This window comes from Engystomops pustulosus, chromosome 5, assembly GCF_040894005.1.
Source record: "Engystomops pustulosus chromosome 5, aEngPut4.maternal, whole genome shotgun sequence".
Lineage (NCBI taxonomy): Eukaryota > Metazoa > Chordata > Amphibia > Anura > Leptodactylidae > Engystomops > Engystomops pustulosus.
In genome coordinates this window covers 163369599-163388304 of record NC_092415.1, presented here as the reverse complement: position 1 = coordinate 163388304, position 18706 = coordinate 163369599, and the positions used below count along the sequence as shown (strand labels likewise).

At 46.5% G+C, this 18706-nt stretch overlaps 2 protein-coding genes across 3 annotated transcripts in view; one reads left to right on the top strand and one right to left on the bottom strand.

Moving 5' to 3' along the window:
• The window catches only part of EFHB (EF-hand domain family member B), a 31485-nt gene extending 26169 nt beyond the window's left edge, over positions 1–5316 (bottom strand). The window contains exon 1 of one of the 2 annotated variants that reach the window (XM_072153651.1): positions 5148–5316. In XM_072153651.1, coding sequence (XP_072009752.1) covers positions 5148–5225 — 78 coding nt within the window. In that variant the 5' untranslated portion in view covers positions 5226–5316. The remainder of the gene's footprint in view (positions 1–5147) is intronic. The other variant, XM_072153650.1, reaches the window with a different exon arrangement.
• Positions 5317–14987: 9671 nt separating this feature from the next.
• The window catches only part of RAB5A (RAB5A, member RAS oncogene family), a 33942-nt gene continuing 30223 nt past the window's right edge, over positions 14988–18706 (top strand). Inside the window, exon 1 of the mRNA XM_072153649.1 lies at positions 14988–15150. The gene's annotated coding sequence lies outside the window, so the exon portion shown is untranslated. The remainder of the gene's footprint in view (positions 15151–18706) is intronic.

Sequence of the window (18706 nt, the reverse complement as noted above, 5' to 3'; positions counted from 1 at the left end):
GTAGGGAGCTGTGTGATCATTTAGGACGATGGTATGGTCAGCTACGTACTCCCTCGCCATCTTTCTGTAAAGATCAGCCCTACTCTGCCGAGACTGGGGACAGGTGAGTGTCTTGCTGGGGTGACATAAAGCTGGCAAAAGCCTTGTAAAGCGTACCCTTGCCAGTGCTGGACAAGCTGCCTGCTCGCCTACTCTCCCTCGCTACTTGTCCCGCAGAACTACGCACTCTGCCGCTAGCGCTGTCAGAAGGGAAATAGTGTTTCAGCTTGTGCACCAGGGCCTGCTGGTATTCATGCATTCTCACACTCCTTTCCTCTCCAGGGATGAGAGTGGAAAGATTTTGCTTGTACCGTGGGTCCAGGAGAGTGAATACCCAGTAATCGGTGCTGGAATAAATTCTTTGAACGCGAGGGTCACGGGATAGGCAGCCTAGCATGAAATCTGCCATATGCGCCAGAGTACCAACGCGTAAGAATTCACTCCCCTCACTGGCCTGACTGTCCATTTCCTCCTCCTCCAACTCCTCCAACTCCTCTTCTTCTGCCCATACACGCTGAACAGTGAAGGACTCAACAATGGTCCCCTCTTGTGTCTCGCCAACATTCTCCTCCTCTTCCTCCTCCACCTCCACCTCCTCCGATATGCGCTGAGAAACAGACCTAAGGGTGCTTTGGCTATCAACAAGGGAATCTTCTTCCCCCGTCTCTTGTGACGAGCGCAAAGCTTCCGACTTCATGCTGATCAGAGAGTTTTTCAACAGGCCAAGCAGCGGGATGGTGAGGCTGATGATGGCGGCATCGCCAATGACCATCTGTGTTGACTCCTCGAAGTTACTCAGCACCTGACAGATATCAGACATCCACGTCCACTCCTCATTGTAGACTTGAGGAAGCTGACTGACCTGACTACCAGTTCTGGTGGAAGTTGACATCTGGCAGTCTACAATCGCTCTGCGCTGCTGGTAAACTCTGGATAACATGGTCAGTGTTGAATTCCACCTCGTGGGCACGTCGCACAACAGTCGGTGAGCGGGCAGTTGGAGGCGGCGCTGCGCTGCCCTGAGAGTGGCAGCATCTGTGCTGGACTTCCTGAAATGCGCACAGATGCGGCGCACCTTCGTGAGCAAATCAGACAGATTGGGGTATGTCTTGAGGAAACGCTGAACTATCAGATTTAACACATGGGCCAGGCATGGCACATGTGTCAGTCTGCCGAGTTGCAGAGCCGCCACCAGGTTACGGCCGTTGTCACACACAACCATGCCTGGCTTCAGGTTCAGCGGTGCCAGCCACAGATCAGTCTGCGCCGTGATGCCCTGTAATAGCTCTTGGGTGGTGTGCCTTTTATCGCCTAGGCTCAGCAGTTTGAGCACCGCCTGCTGTCGCTTAGCGACGGCACTGCTGCTGTGCCTAGAGCTAGCGACTGATGGCGCCATGCCCACGGATAGTAGTTCGGAGGAGGAGGTGGAGGAGGGGTGGGAGGAGGAGGAGGCATAGTAGGCCTGAAAGACCTGGACCGAGGTAGGCCCCGCAATCCTCGGCGTCGGCAGTATATGACCAGCCGCAGGGTCAGACTCGGTCCCAGCCTCCACCAAGTTAACCCAATGTGCCGTCAGCGATATATAGTGGCCCTGCCCGGCAGCACTCGTCCACGTGTCCGTGGTCAGGTGGACCTTGTCAGAAACGGCGTTGGTCAGGGCACAGATGATGTTGTCTGACATGTGCTGGTGCAGGGCTGGGACGGCACATCGGGAAAAGTAGTGGCGGCTGGGGACCGAATACCGAGGGGCGGCCGCCGCCATGAGGTTGCGAAAGGCCTCGGTCTCTACTAGCCTATAGGGCAGCATCTCCAGGCTAAGCAATCTGGAGATGTGGACATTAAGGGCTTGGGCGTGCGGGTGGGTTGCACTATATTTCCGTTTCCGCTCCAGCGTCTGGGGTATGGAGAGCTGAACGCTGGTGGATGCTGTGGAGGATCGTGGAGGCGACGATGGGGTTTTTGTGCCAGGGTCCTGGGCAGGGGGCTGACTATCAGCTGACACAGGGGAAGGAGCAGTGGTGTGCACGGCCGGAGGTGAACGGGCTTGGTGCCACTGAGTGGGGTGTTTAGCATTCATATGCCTGCGCATACTGGTGGTAGTTAAGCTAGTAGTGGTGGAACCCCTGCTGATCCTGGTTTGGCAAAGGTTGCACACCACAGTCCGTCGGTCATCCGGTGTTTCCTTAAAGAACCTCCAGACTTCTGAAAATCTAGCCCTCGCCGCGGGAGCCCTCGCCACGGGAGCTTCACTACGTGACACATTTGGCGCTGATGCACCTGCTCTGGCCCTGCCTCTCCGTCTGGCCCCACCACTGCCTCTTCCAACCTGTTCTGGTCGAGGACTCTCCTCCGTCTCAGAAGCACTGTGTTCACCCGGCCTCTCAACCCAGCTTGGGTCTGTCACCTCATCATCCTCCGATCCCTCAGTCTGCTCCCCCCTCGGACTTCCTGCCCTGACAACAACTTCACCACTGTCTGACAACCGTGTCTCCTCATCGTCGGACACCTCTTTAGATACTTCTTCCACTACGTCAAGAAGGTCATCATCACCCACAGACTGCGACTGGTGGAAAACCTGGGCATCGGAAAATTGCTCAGCAGCAACCGGACAAGTGGTTTGTGACTGTGGGAAGGGTCCAGAAAAAAGTTCCTCAGAGTATGCCGGTTCAAATGCCAAATTTTCATGGGAGGGGGCAGACTGGGGGGGAGGAGGCTGAGGTGCAGGAGCTGGAGGAGTGCCGATTTCGATGACATGGGTGGACTGCGTGGAAGACTGACTGGTGGACAAATTGCTCGAAGCATTGTCGGCAATCCACGACATCACCTGTTCGCACTGTTCTGGCCTCAACAGTGCTCTACCACGAGTTCCAGTAACTTCAGACATGAACCTAGGGAGTGTAGCTCTGCGGCGTTCCCCTGCTCCCTCATAAGCAGGTGGTGTCTCACCCCGCCCAGGACCACGGCCTCTGACCCCTGCAGTAGTTGGACGCCCACGTCCCCGCCCTCGTCCTCTACCCCTAGCCCTCGGGTTAAACATTTTGAAAATGAAAGTTATAACTTTAATTTTTTTTTTACTTTTTTGTGTTTTTTTGTGTTTTTTAGTTTTTTTTGTGTTTTTTAGTTTTTAAAACCAAACGATGCTATCCTATTGCTATGGCTATTTTCTAGCCAAGTATGAAAGCACACTACTATGCCAGTTGAGATGACGCTGAGTTATGAAAAAATAAACGTAAAATAAAAAGAAACTGCCAGACTGTGCCTAATTGAAATCCAACCCCTAATAAATTTTCCCACTTTGGTCTTTGCGATGGATATGTGCGTCACTAAGCGCTAAACACAACGGTCGCAAGTCTCACTGCAAATTCCTCACAATATGGTAGTAGATGCACTGCAGCAAGTACAGCCACAAGCAGATCAACCAGAAATAAAATATATATAACGCTATTGTAGGCGTAAGTAAGCCGTTTGGATTCTCCTATGGCTATTTTCTAGCCAAGTATGAAAGCACACTGATGAGATGACGCTGAGTTATGAAAAAATAAACGTAAAATAAAAAGTAAATGGCAGACTGTGCCTAATTGAAATCAAACCCCTAATAAATTTTCCCACTTTGGTGTTTGAGGTGGATATGTGTGTCACTAAGAGCTAAACACAACGGTAGCAAGTCCCCCTGCAAATTCCTCACAATATGGTACTAGCTGCACTACTAGTGCCAGCAAGCCCAGCCACAAGCAAACAAAAAAAAAAAAAGTATAACGTTATTGTAGCCCTAACAAGGGCTGTTGGGTTCTTGTAGAATCACTCCTGCCTAACACTATTCTAATAGAACACCCTAACGCTTTCCCTGACCAGCAGCAGCTCTCTCCCTAGCGGCATCCAGACACAGAATGATCCGAGCAGTGCGGGCAGCGGCTAGTCTATCCCAGGGTCACCTGATCTGGCCAGCCAACCACTGCTATCGACGTGTAAGGGTACCACGTCATGCTGGGTGGAGTGCAGAGTCTCCTGGCTTGTGATTGGCTCTGTTTCTGGCCGCCAAAAAGCAAAACGGCGGGAGCTGCCATTTTCTCGAGCGGGCGAAGTATTCCTCCGAGCAACAAGCAGTTTCGAGTACGCTAATGCTCGAACAAGCATCAAGCTCGGACGAGTATGTTCGCTCATCTCTACATATCACTTACAAGTGTGCTTTGACATATATGTAAACATTGTGTTAACAAATGTGTTTTGTAAATGCTATGTTGACAGCAATGTAATCAGGCAAATCTGCTCTGATCAACTGTTGTGGTGTGTTTGGAAATGCATGTGTTATCACAACGCGTGACCTCACCCTTAGAAGTAATCAATACATTTGTGACTACAAAAAATTTAGAAATTAAAAAAATAAATAACCCAAACTTTCATGCTCAACAGGTTTATGTGCAAATTTTTAAACATGTAAAGCATGTGAAATAATTCCAATTTGCATGTTTAAACAGGGTCCATGAAAAAAAATATTTCCTCTGCACCTTCCCTGGACCAGGTGCAGATTTGAGCGTAAAAAGTCACAAAAATAAGCAAAAAAAAGTGATACATAAGTGAAAAGTCGCACAAAAGGTGCAGCCAAGGTGTACTTGAAAAACTACAGCAAAAGTTGCAACGAAAAGTCTCAAAAAACTACGGTAGCAAAAAAGATGCATGTCCCCCACTGTGTGTGTTATCCTTGCATTTTCACATCACTGTATTTTCCCTGTACTGTGACATCACTGTGGGTATACCTGTACTGTGACATCATTCTGGGTATAATCCCTGTACTGTGACATCACTGTGGGTATTATCCCTGTACTGTGACATCACTGTGGGTATTATCCCTGTACTGCGACATCACTGTGTGTATTATCCCTGTACTGTGACATCACTATCTATATTATCACTGTACTGTGACATCACTATGTATATTATTCCTGTACTGTGACATCATTGTGTGAATTATCCCTTTATAATTATGTCACTGAGTCATGACGTAACTGTGTGCTGTATCTGTACAGTCTCATGACGTCACTATGAGCATGTTACAATACAGTTGATGAAGTAGTAAGGTCCTGTATATCACTCTCATCGTGTATACTCACGGAGCGGACATGTGGGGAGCGGTCTATGAATCTCCCCTGGTACAGCGGCACCGGCTGATCGCTCCTCTCCGCTCCCATCACGGGTCCCGGGACCAACAACTTCTCCCGCACAGCGCGGAGGATGTGTACAGAACGTTACCCGGCAACCCGTGACGTCACTGCGCGTTGTATCTTATAGTAACATGGCGTGTCGTCACCTGCAGGGGGCGCCCTCACCCGCCGACCACTTCCTGTCATACAGTAAGAGACTGCGATAGCCCCCCACACACAAGTGTATAGATGGTGCCCTACTGTCACACGGGACAGAATGGGATGTCGGAAAACCTACTTTACCGCTTATTGTTATCACGATTTATCATTAGATTTCTCCCCGAGCCTTACTACAATTCTTATTTGAATGTAACATGAAAAAAAATGTAATTCACATTTTTGGCAAACTAATGTATTTTTTTTTATTATTATAAGGTATATATAAGCCTGTGTTCACATTGGGAGCCTGCATCGTAGATACAATTTAAAGGGAACCTGTCACCGCTGTTCCAAAAAAATGAAACTAAGACAGGTTCCCATAGAGCCCTTTAGTCCTAAGGGCACCCATTTATCAACTAACCCTGGCGATGCATAGAAAAGCAAAAAATCACTTTTTATTCTGTACCTGGTAACCAGGGAGAACCCAGCGAGTCCACGTGGGAGGATCACCGCGGCTCGTGTCCTCGCCCTCCTCTGTGCACATCAGCCAGCGCACGCCTCCTGTATGATTTTTCTTACATCGCACAGCCGAGTTCCCACGCACGCGCACTGGCTGCTCTTAGCTGTGTCATTGCTTATCAGCGAGCAGGAAGCCAGGGAGCCGCGTGACGTAGGAAAGATGGAGGCTTGCGCTGGCTTATGTGCACAGAGGAGGGCGAGGACTCGAGCCACGGTGATCCTCCCACGTGGACTCGCTGGGTTCTCTCTGGTTACCAGGTACAGAATAAAAAGTGATTTTTTGCTTTTCTATGCATCGCTAGTGTTAGTTGATAAATGGGTGCCCTTAGGACTAAAGGGCTCTATGGGAACCTGTCTTAGTTTCAATTTTTTTGGAACAGGGGTGACAGGTTCCCTTTAACATCATGGAGAAAAAGTGCAAATAACACCCCAATAGTTAATGGGGTTCCAAGCTGGGGCACAATTAACCCCACTATAATCAATGGGGTGACAGTGATATGCACTTTCCCTGATATTCCCACCACACAGCATTCCACCCCCACCCCCCAACATAGTATAATGTACCAATCAGCGGTGCGTTGGCCCTTAAAATTTTCTACAGGCGGCGTGTGTGCTGTATAGGAGGTGGGGATGCGCGCACGGGGCTGCAGCGGGGGCACATGGAGGAACAGGGATCGCGGGAGCACCCGTGACAAACTCCCTTAAGTTGAAGATAAAATGTGTTGCCAGATAAAAAGAAATTATGAGTTAATAGGTACCATAGTGTTTCTTTCATAAAGTTTTCACTATATGTACTATATTTATTGACATGATGTTCCATGGCTGACAATGCTACATTGTGTGGTATAGACGTGTAGAGGGCTGTGACGTCACATAAAAACGGTAGGACTCCCGGAAACCAAGAAAGACAGTATCAGGGGCATCCAAACACTTTAATGAGATCCAAGGAGGCTAAACAGAGTTCCTCAGAGCTTATGCTATTGAAAAAATACAACCTAATAAAAGAGGTGGTGATATCCAAAAACGCCTCTTGGACAGAGAGGCATACTGGATTTTTCTCCTACAAACAAGATTCCCCCTAGGTCATAACTACAGAAATGAACTAATGTTCCACTACAGAGAATAATAATATAAAACATTCCTGGTTTCTCCATCATTTGCATTATAATTATTGGAGCTAACTGTTAGGGCACGATACACACGTACTCATTCATCAGAACACACACAGTGTGATATACTCTAAAAACACAGTAATGTATACAAAAGTAATGGCATCATTTTAATCTTTTTTTTCAGAAAACAGCCATGTCTTTTGTGTTTTTGTTTTTATTCATAATATCATCAGGTACTTAATGTCTGTACATATAGTTCACAATGAACGACAGGGTATTTATGGTAGATTTTTCATCAGTGAACGATATGCCTCATACAATCTTTTGTGATATTCTTTTACATGTTTATCTTAATGTATGAATATCTTGTTGCATTTCTCCATTTGGTGGAACGCTTTGTGAAGCCACATTTTTTCACTTTCATCCGCGGAACTAACACGAGTTCTGGTTTGCATTGCACATAACATTCACACAGCGTTCACACCAATACCCATGACTAACAGTGTCGAATGATACTAGAAACTCGTTGGCTGGAGCAGGCTAACTTTTGTATCCCGTGATATACCATGTGGTGACTACAATGGTGATTTTATACGTGGGATTATGAATCCACAATAAAGCATAAGAATTCTTATACCTCTGGATGTTGCACGCTGGATCTCATTTTGTGCTCGAAGTATGAGTCATCCAGCTCAGGTTGATTAGTCCTGTCTGGAAAGTTCAGGAAGCTCTGTGTAATGTGTTTATCAGTCTGCACCCAGCTTTCCCAAGGTCGGTTCAGGAATTAAATAAGATATGTTTCTGCATCAGTGTCGCTACAACATTCTCAAGGTATGTTTGGTTCACAATGCATAAAAACAAATGGTAGATTTCCTTTAAAGGGGTTTGCCCATGAAAGAAAATTCTCAAATTTTAATCCCATTGTGATGTTTACACAATAAAGATAATTTTTAACCACTTACTTTACAATTTTACTCAGTTTTATTGCTGTTTAAACTATTACCTGTGATGGTCAGTGTTGTGGGCGGGGATTCTCTAAGCAGACACTTTATGATCCCTGTAGTGCTCTGTGCTGACAATGTGCTTAGATTATCAGAGTACAGGGTTTATATACACTCAGCGGCCACTTTATTAGGTACACCTGTCCAACTGCTCATTAACACTTTAACATTAACATTAACATTTCTAATCAGCCAATCACATGGCGGCAACTCAGTGCATTTAGGCATGTAGACATGGTCAAGACAATCTCCTGCAGTTCAAACCGAGCATCAGTATGGGGAAGAAAGGTGATTTGAGTGCCTTTGAACGTGGCATGGTTGTTGGTGCCAGAAGGGCTGGTCTGAGTATTTCAGAAACTGCTGATCTACTGGGATTTTCACGCACAACCATCTCTAGGGTTTACAGAGAATGGTCCGAAAAAGAAAAAACATCCAGTGAGCGGCAGTTCTGTGGGCGGAAATGCCTTGTTGATGCCAGAGGTCAGAGGAGAATGGGCAGACTGGTTCGAGCTGATAGAAAGGCAACAGTGACTCAAATCGCCACCCGTTACAACCAAGGTAGGCAGAAGAGCATCTCTGAATGCACAGTACGTCGAACTTTGAGGCAGATGGGCTACAGCAGCAGAAGACCACACCGGGTGCCACTCCTTTCAGCTAAGAACAGGAAACTGGCTACAATTTGCACAAGCTCATCGAAATTGGACAGTAGAAGATTGGAAAAACGTTGCCTGGTCTGATGAGTCTCGATTTCTGCTGCGACATTCGGATGGTAGGGTCAGAATTTGGCGTCAACAACATTAAAACATTGAACCATCCTGCCTTGTATCAACGGTTCAGGCTGATGGTGGTGGTGTCATGGTGTGGGGAATATTTTCTTGGCACTCTTTGGGCCGCTTGGTACCAATTGAGCATCGTTGCAACGCCACAGCCTACCTGAGTATTGTTGCTGACCATGTCCATCCCTTTATGACCACAATGCACCCAACATTTGATGGCTACTTTCAGCAGGATAATGCGCCATGTCATAAAGCTGGAATCATCTCAGACTGGTTTCTTGAACATGACAATGAGTTCACTGTACTAAAATGGCCTCCACAGTCACCAGATCTCAATCCAATAGAGCATCTTTGGGATGTGGTGGAACGGGAGATTCGCATCTGGATGTGCAGCCGACAAATCTGCGGCAACTGTGTGATGCCATCATGTCAATATGGACCAAAATCTCTGAGGAATGCTTCCAGCACCTTGTTGAATCTATGCCACGAAGAATTGAGGCAGTTCTGAAGGCAAAAGGGGGTCCAACCCGTTACTAGCATGGTGTACCTAATAAAGTGGCCGGTGAGTGTACATTTTCATTCAACTTAGGAACATTGACTAATAATAATAATTCTTTATTTATATAGCGCACACGCAGCGCTGCACAAAGCATGACAAATTGGTCCCTGTCAGCATTGGGGCCCACAATCTGAACAACCTCACAGTATGTTTTTTTGGAGTGTGGGAGGAAACCGGAAGAAACCCACACAAACACGGAAAGAACATACAAACTCATTGCAGATGTTGACCTGGGTGGGAATTGAACCCAGGACCTCAGCGCTGCAAGGCAGAAGTGCTACCCACTCAGCCACCGTGCCGCCCTCGTATCTGAAACATAGAAAGAGATGAGACAAATCAGAGATGAGGTGATGAGATCCATGAGATGCATAATACACACAATGACATTCTTAGATATGCTACATCTCTGCTCTGCCACAACACACTGTCAGATCTGATGTGTCTCCCTCCTTTAGAACTTATCTGCCTGTAGCTTGTAGCTCTCCCCACAATGTGATGTTTGCCAGCAGGATGTCAGTGTGTGTGACCTCCTCCACTCCAGTATCCTGGCCCCCGGCTGCTTCCAGGCCCCAAGAAAAGGCTAGGCCCCGGTGGGGGATGTTGCAATTTCCTTGAAAATACAACTGTGAGGAGCTTATAATTTTGCTTCACCCTGCCAACGCAAAGGTAAAGTGGTAGTTGCGAATAGGGCCCTCTCCATGTCTGGATCTGTTAGGGAGACTGATCACCTCTCTAGAAGGTCTCTATATATTGTAAAACTTTGTAATTGCAGCTGCAGCCACTGCCTGGTAATGTGAAATGTTGTTGTCCAATAAGGATCTTTATACTATTTAACCCCTTAACGCTCTGCGCCGTAGGTATAAGGGATGTATGAAGAGGGCTCACGGGCTGAGTCCTCTTCATACAGAGGTGGGGGTTTTTGCATTTTGCACAAAACCCCCACCGCTAATAACCGCGGTCGGTGCTTGCACCCATCGCGGCTATTAACCCTCTCAACGCCGCCGGCAAAGTCGCCGGCAAAGTCGCCGGCGGCGTTTAAAAGACGGCGGCGCGCGGGCGCCGGCATCTTTATTACGATCGCCGCGCCCCCGAACGCCATCGGGGGGCGGCGATCGGTTACCATGGTAGCCTCGGGTCTTCTTTTGACACGAGGCTACATGGCTTATGCAGGTTCGTTACAATGAGCAAGTGGCTCATTGTAATGTATGACCTGCAAAAATGCCATATATTGCAATACTGTAGTATTGCAGTATATGGTAGGAGCGATCTGACCATCTAGGGTTAATGTACCCTAGATGGTCTAAAAATTAGTGGAAAAAAAAAAAGAAAAAAAAGAGCTTAAAAAATAAAAAAAATTTATAAAATATTAAAAATTCAAATCACCCCCTTTCCCTAGAACTGATATAAAACATAATAAACAGTAAAAATCACAAACATATTAGGTATCGCCGCGTCCCAAAATGCCCGATCTATCAAAATATACAAATGGTTACGGGCGGCGGTGACCTCCGAGGCGGGAAATGGCGCCCAAATGTCCGAAATGCGACTTTTACACCTTTTTACATAACATAAAAAATGAAATAAAAAATGATCAAAATGTTGCACAGACCTCAAAATGGTAGCATTGAAAACGTCGCCTCATTTCGCAAAAAATGACCCCACACACATCTCCGTGCGCCAAAGTATGAAAAAGTTATTAGCGTCAGAAGATGGCAAAAAAAAATTTTTCTTTTTTGTACACATTCGTTTAATTTTTGGAAATGTATTAAAACACAATAAAACCTATATAAATTTGGTATCACTGTGATCGCACCGAACCAAAGAATAAAGTAGGTATGTTATTTGGAGCGAAGAGTGAAAGTCGTAAAAACTGAGCCCACAAGAACGTTTTTTTCAATTTTTCCACATTTGGAATTTTTTTTCAGCTTCGCAGTACACGGCATGTTAAAATAAATAACATTACGGGAAAGTAAAATTTGTTACGCACAAAATAAGCCCTCACACAGGTCTGCACGTAAAAATGAAAAAGTTATGGATTTTTGAAGTTGGAGAGCGAGAAATGAGCCGAAAAACCCTGCGTCCTTAAGGGGTTAAAGCAAGCTTGAAGCTGGTTGGAGGGTGCTACCACCTGACCAAGGTGGTATAAAAACCTCTGGTGGGCGGGAGCACCGGTCTGAAGAACTAGTGAGAGAGGGACTCCATCTTGGAGCTCATGTCATCAATGCAAGCAGAGGAGAGTGCAGCTCCTGCAGAGCCGCACCAGCCAGTGTCTTAATACCAGGAAGCAGAGGTACCTCAGGCCACTGCCTAACTCCCAGGGCAAGTCAGGAGACAAAGCCCCGAAGCACGGGTCCTCCATCTTAACTCAGCTCCATCTTTACCAGCCCAGCCTGAAGTTACTACCAGGCTGTGACCAACCTTCCTGCAGACCAGATATCTCCATCAACCTTCCGGCTTGCTGAATCTGCTGTTACTGTTTGGCCGTTGCTTTCTGTTTGAAGTTGAATAAAGAACTGTAAGCTGATTTGCACAACGTGCCTCTGTGTAATCACTGGATCAGGCTGCTACACCATCACAGCCTACCCTTCCTCCATGACCCAGGGATTCCTCTACACACCTCAGGGGTTGCCCCAGGGAGAAACCTATTGCATCAGCCTCTCCCTCCATTTTTCTTGCACACACCACCTGCTGGAGACCTGCCAGGCTTTAGACCCGGCCTCCGGTCCCAATACCAGGCACCGTGACCATAGTGTGCCCAAGGCCCCATAAGCCAGCCACTCCGGTATTCTGTCTACAGAAAGGCTAAGCCCCGGTGGGGGATGATGCACAAGTTTTGCCACTTTTGGAATTTAAAAACCCAGCCAGAACAAGGGTCATGAATCCTAAATGCTTGCCACAAAGGCATAGCTCCCAACCGTCCCGATTTTGACGGGACTTTCCCGTTTTTCTTACCTCTACCCGCGTCACGGGCAGCTATGAGATTGTCACGGATTTTCCCCCCAGGTCCCGCTGTGTCCCGGCGCTGTGTCCCCATAGTAAATACTTTGAAAGCCTGAACTCACAGTACAGAATGGCTTCTACAGACATCAGGAGGGAATCCTTTTCAGAGAAGTGTCGGGCTTAGCGCAGAGCAGGGACCACGTCATCAGGTCAGATCAGCATCTGTCCATATATGGTCACTGCATCTCCTAGGGTTCCCCAGAGCAGACATCGGGCAGGGAAGTGTCGGCTTAGCAGAGAGAGCAGGGACCACCTCATTAGGTCAGATCAGCATCTGTCCATATATGGTTTCCAGGGCTTCCCCAGACACAAGCTCTTCATTTAATTAAATTAAATAAAGTTTTAGCCGGGCTGAGATTCGAACCTGGGACCCTGTGCACTGCAGACAGAAGCTTAACTAACTGAGCTATAAGCCCAGTGATACAGAGCTGAGGATTTCTGGTAACTAAGACATGTTATCTGCCATTTACACTGTGACACAGACTTACTGCACTGATATATAGAGAGGGATCTTCTCAGAGATTATTATTGTAATTATTGAGACTATTATTATTATAAATTTTAGTATTTTTATTATTATGGAGATGATTATTAATAATAGTAAAAATAATAATAATCATCTCAATAATAATAATAATAATCATCTCCATAATAATAATAATAGTCTCAATAATTACAATAATCTGAGAAGATCCCTCCCTATATACCAAGGCAATAAATCTGTGTCACAGTGTAACAGTAGTCATAGTTCTTAGTTACCAAAATTCTACACCTTGTTAATCACTGAGATTATAGCTCAGTTGGTTGGGGCACTGTGACATTATTGTACATGGACACTGCAGGTTCTGGGTTCAAATCCCAATGAGGATAATTTCTTTCTTTTTTTTTATTAAGATGATTTTTATTATTATAATATGGCTAAAATTTGGGGCGTGGCCAGGGAGTGATTGGAGGTGTGGCTTAGGGGGATCGCCGCATACTAATATTAGACCTGATTCACATCTGCATTAATGAATTGACAACAAAATACTGAAGCAGGGGTGTAACTAGGAGAAGAAAGGCCTTATAGCTGACTTCTGAATAGGGCCCCCCTACCCCCACAGACAATATACATGTTTGTATACTCACACCTTTATACACATAAACACATACACACACATTTATGCACTGATATATACATTTATACACCTACACAGATCTGTCCCAATAGCCCTGACCACATGAGGAAAGTAGACATCAGGAATTAGAGATGAGAGATCGCTAGTCCTGCCGTTCCGCTCTCCCCTTCTCTCAACATTTCCTATCTGAGCTGCCGATTCATCATAGTATCATAGTTTATACGCTTGAAAAAAGACACCTGTCCATCAAGTTCAACCAAGGAAGGGAAGGGATTGGATGAGGAAGGGATTTATGGGAAACAATTCTATATAACATAACCATCAATGTTATTTAGGTGTAAAAAGGCATCTAGACCCTTATTGAAGCTCTCTGCTTTCCGTGCTGTGACCAGCGCCTGAGGCAGGCTATTCCACAGATTGACAATTCTCATAGTAAAAAGGCCCTGTCGTCTCTGGTGATTAAACCTTGATTTCTCCAGACGGAGATTCATACTGTGTACTATGGAAGATGTGCACTATTATATACATATTACCGGTATGATGTAGCAAATATGTAGTGGTGCACATGCTCCATTCTTTCGTGTGCCAGGTCAGATGCCTAGGCCCTGTGAGGGAATATAATCCATTTTTATATTATGTTCTTATATCATGTATCTATACAAAGATCTTTGGCTCTATTGATAGAAAAGACCCCTATGCACCATTCCCCCCACCCCTGTGTACACAGATCATCTTTCAGTTACATCATCTTTCAGAGGCTATTGGAATGTGGGTATGGTCAGTAGGCTCCTTTGTCTCAAGAACCTATAAAAACTGTCTGCAACCTAAATAAATTGGAATTCTCTCAAACATGTGAAGGTCTGAGTGATTCACCGAGCAGCTCGTACTATACAATGATTTGGAACCACACATCACATCGAGATATGGGGATATTTCCCTGACAGCCCCATGACCCTGCGGGACCCATAAAAGCTGCTATGACTGCTACTGCTGTAGTTACACCCCGGTACTGTTGATGAACGGAAAATCTTCTGTTTCCCATAGGCATACATGTACAAGTACACCGAAACGTTGCTAGATTTGGAATAAACTCTCATTCACTTTTACCTGCTTGGTTCTGGAGCTTCATTTTTGGATTTTATGTATACATGGGTTACCACCCCGAACTCTGAGGCCTCTACTTTGGACATTGTGCTGCTGTGGACTTTACTTTTTTTTTTTTGATACATCTACATAGATAGCGTTCGTTTTGCATTACGCAAGGTGCTGCGCAACAAAGGGCATAAAGGGGGCTGACACAGGCGTCAACTTAGCTTTGCTGCCTCGTTTTAGCAAGGATACTAAGGCAGTATTATGTCACCATTGTGTGTGTATATATATATATACACATATATATATATATATATATATATGGTATGCAGTATGTTATTTTGTATGAGACTCTATGACACACTGCTGCCCCACAGACATTGCAGTGTCAGTGACTAGACACATAAGTAATGAACTAGAAGTAGAAAAAAACGAGCTGTGTTTGATGAGGAGTTTTGGCCCAGCGACTTCCCGTATCTGCGCTGATGTCATCGAGATCATGTGATTGGGCCAGACCGGAGCCGTCGGGGAGCCCAGGAAGCTGGCAGAGTACAGTGAGGCGTAGCAGGGAGAGCCAGGAAAAGAGTCCGTGCACCTGATATGACTGTGCGGCTGCCCTGAGTGTCTGCTCCGCTCTCCGGTAATGGCGGGGACGGGGGAGGTGCGGGGTTGGAGGGAGGGACATGGATCTGCGTGTGTTGTTATTTACATGGCGCCACCGGACCCTATGACAGGGCGCAGTGTCCCATCCCCTGTGTATGGGGCCGGTGACACGGGGAGGGGCTCAGGCCTGAGATCTGCATCCACCCAGCCCATAGATCCCCCGATCATCACTGCATAGATGTGACTACGGGATGTCCGGCACCGGGGCCAGACTGATGACCTGTTATTCATAACCCAGATCTGAAACTAATACCAATGTGACCAACAGCAGAGAATACCCCAAAATAAAGGGTCCTCCAAATGTAACCAAAAGCAGGGAATACCCCAAAATAAACCAGAATCCTCCATATGTGACCAAAAGCAGGGAATTTCCCCAAAATATACCAGAATCCTTCAAATGTATCAAAACAAGGGAATGCACCAAAATAAAGCATAACCCCCATATTTACCAAAAGAAGGGGATACTCAAAAACAAACCAGAACCCTCTATATGTAACAATAAGCAAGTGATAAGCAAAATAAGCCAGAATCCCCTTATGTACCTGTCCTGCTCTGCTCCTCCCTGCAGGGATACAGTCACCTCTCAGCATCAGTAGTATACGGCACCAGATCACTTCTATATGATGTGTATACACTCACCGGCCACTTTATTAGGTACACCATGCTAGTAACGGGTTGGACCCCCTTTTGCCTTCAGAACTGCCTCAATTCTATGTGGCATAGATTCAACAAGGTGCTGGAAGCTCCTCAGAGATTTTGGTCCATATTGACATGATGGCATCACACAGTTGCCGCAGATTTGTCGGCTGCACATCCATGATGCGAATCTCCCGTTCCACCACATCCCAGAGATGCTCTATTGGATTGAGATCTGGTATCTGTGGAGGCCATTTGTGTCCAGTGAACTCATTGTCATGTTCAAGAAACCAGTCTGAGATGATTCCAGCTTTATGACATGGCGCATTGTCCTGCTGAAAGTAGCCATCAGGTGTTACAGGGTACATTGTGGTCATAAAGGGGTGGACATGGTCAGTAACAATACTAAGGTAGGCTGTGGTGTTGCAACGATGCTCAATTGGTACCAAGGGGCCCAAAGAGTGCCAAGAAAATATTCCCCACACCATGACACCACCACCACCAGCCTGAACCGTTGATACAAGGCAGGATGGATCCATGCTTTCATGTTGTTGACGCCAAATTCTGACCCTACCATCCGAATGTCGCAGCAGAAATCGAGACTCATCAGACCAGGCAATGTTTTTCCAATCTTCTACTGTCCAATTTCGATGAGCTTGTGCAAATTGTAGCCTCAGTTTCCTGTTCTTAGCTGAAAGGAGTGGCACCTGGTGTGGTCTTCTGCTGCTGTAGCCCATCTGCCTCAAAGTTTGACGTACTGTGCGTTCAGAGATGCTCTTCTGCCTCTCTCTTCTTCAGCTCAAACCAGTCTGCCCATTCTCCTCTGACCTCTGGCATCAACAAGGCATTTCCGCCCACAGAACTGCCGCTCACTGGATGTTTTTTCTTTTTCGGACCATTCTCTGTAAACCCTAGAGATGGTTGTGCGTGAAAATCCCAGTAGATCATCAGTTTCTGAAATACTCAGACCAGCCCTTCTGGCACCAACAACCATGCCACGTTCAAAGGCACTCAAATCACCTTTCTTCCCCATACTGATGCTCGGTTTGAACTGCAGGAGATTGTCTTGACCATGTCTACATGCCTAAATGCACTGAGTTGCCGCCATGTGATTGGCTGATTAGAAATTAAGTGTTAACGAGCAGTTGGACAGGTGTAACTAATAAAGTGGCCGGCGAGTGTATATGTCTGTCACAAGTGCAGAGATACTACAGCTTCTTGTCATACAGGGTTAATGAACCGCTTCTAGGATCTATAGAAAATATATTCTACAACTGGGCAATACATGGTGAAGCAATGTGTGCAGTCCTTGGCTTTCTGTTCATTCAGCGTTGGAGGGTCCTCCTGAGATGAAGAATGCTGGTGTGAATAGGACCTTATCATAGAATACATTATCTACAGATAACAGAAGCGGGCAGGAGGTTTTATAGCCTGGTACATGGTGACGTTTAAAGGAAATTTAGCGTCCGATTTATTCCTTATAAAGATGTGTCACTGCAATATTCTCTTTGCACCCTGATGTAAGATCTGGCCTTGTAATATTTTTATGGTCCTATTTTCCTAAAAAAAATGTTTTAAAAATAAGCTAATGAGGTACAAAGCCCAGCCACCGCCCCTCTCAAGATGATAAACTCTACCCCCTCACTCATGGTAGGTAATCTACATATAGTGTAAGTGAGCACATGAGGGAATGAGGTTTTCCAAATGTCATGTGTGGGTTTACACCTTATATCTAAATGGGAGTTTCAGCCCTAACATATCAATAAGTCATCAGTGTCAGAGCTTTTTCTCCTATTCATTATATATATATAATATAATGGTTGTTAGAGGTGTCTGTCTATACAGATTTTCCACTCTGACAAGAAGTAATGGTTATCACCCCACACAGAACCACATTGGTGTAAATGGGATCACCCCGTCACAGAACCACAATAATGTAGATGGGATCACCCTGTCACAGAACCAAATTGATGTAGATGGGATCATCCCGGGCAGGACCACACTGATGTAGATGGGATCATCCCGGGCAGGACCACACTGATGTAGATGGGATCACCCTGTCACAGAGCCACATTGATGTAGATGGGATCATCCCGGGCAGGACCACACTGATGTAGATGGGATCATCCCGGGCAGGACCACACTGATGTAGATGGCATCATCCCGGGCAGGACCACACTGATGTAGATGGCATCACCCCGCGTAGGACCACACTGATGTAGATGGGATCACCCCGCGTAGGACCACACTGATGTAGATGGGATCACCCCGCGTAGGACCACACTGATGTAGATGGGATCACCCCGCGTAGGACCACACTGATGTAGATGGGATCACCCCGCGTAGGACCACACTGATGTAGATGGGATCACCCCGCGTAGGACCACACTGATGTAGATGGGATCACCCCGCGTAGGACCACACTGATGTAGATGGGATCACCCCGCGTAGGACCACACTGATGTAGATGGGATCACCCCGCGTAGGACCACACTGATGTAGATGGGATCACCCCGCGTAGGACCACACTGATGTAGATGGGATCACCCCGCGTAGGACCACACTGATGTAGATGGGATCACCCCGCGTAGGACCACACTGATGTAGATGGGATCACCCCGCGTAGGACCACACTGATGTAGATGGGATCACCCCGCGTAGGACCACACTGATGTAGATGGGATCACCCCGCGTAGGACCACACTGATGTAGATGGGATCACCCCGCGTAGGACCACACTGATGTAGATGGGATCACCCCGCGTAGGACCACACTGATGTAGATGGGATCACCCCGCGTAGGACCACACTGATGTAGATGGGATCACCCCGCGTAGGACCACACTGATGTAGATGGGATCACCCCGCGTAGGACCACACTGATGTAGATGGGATCAC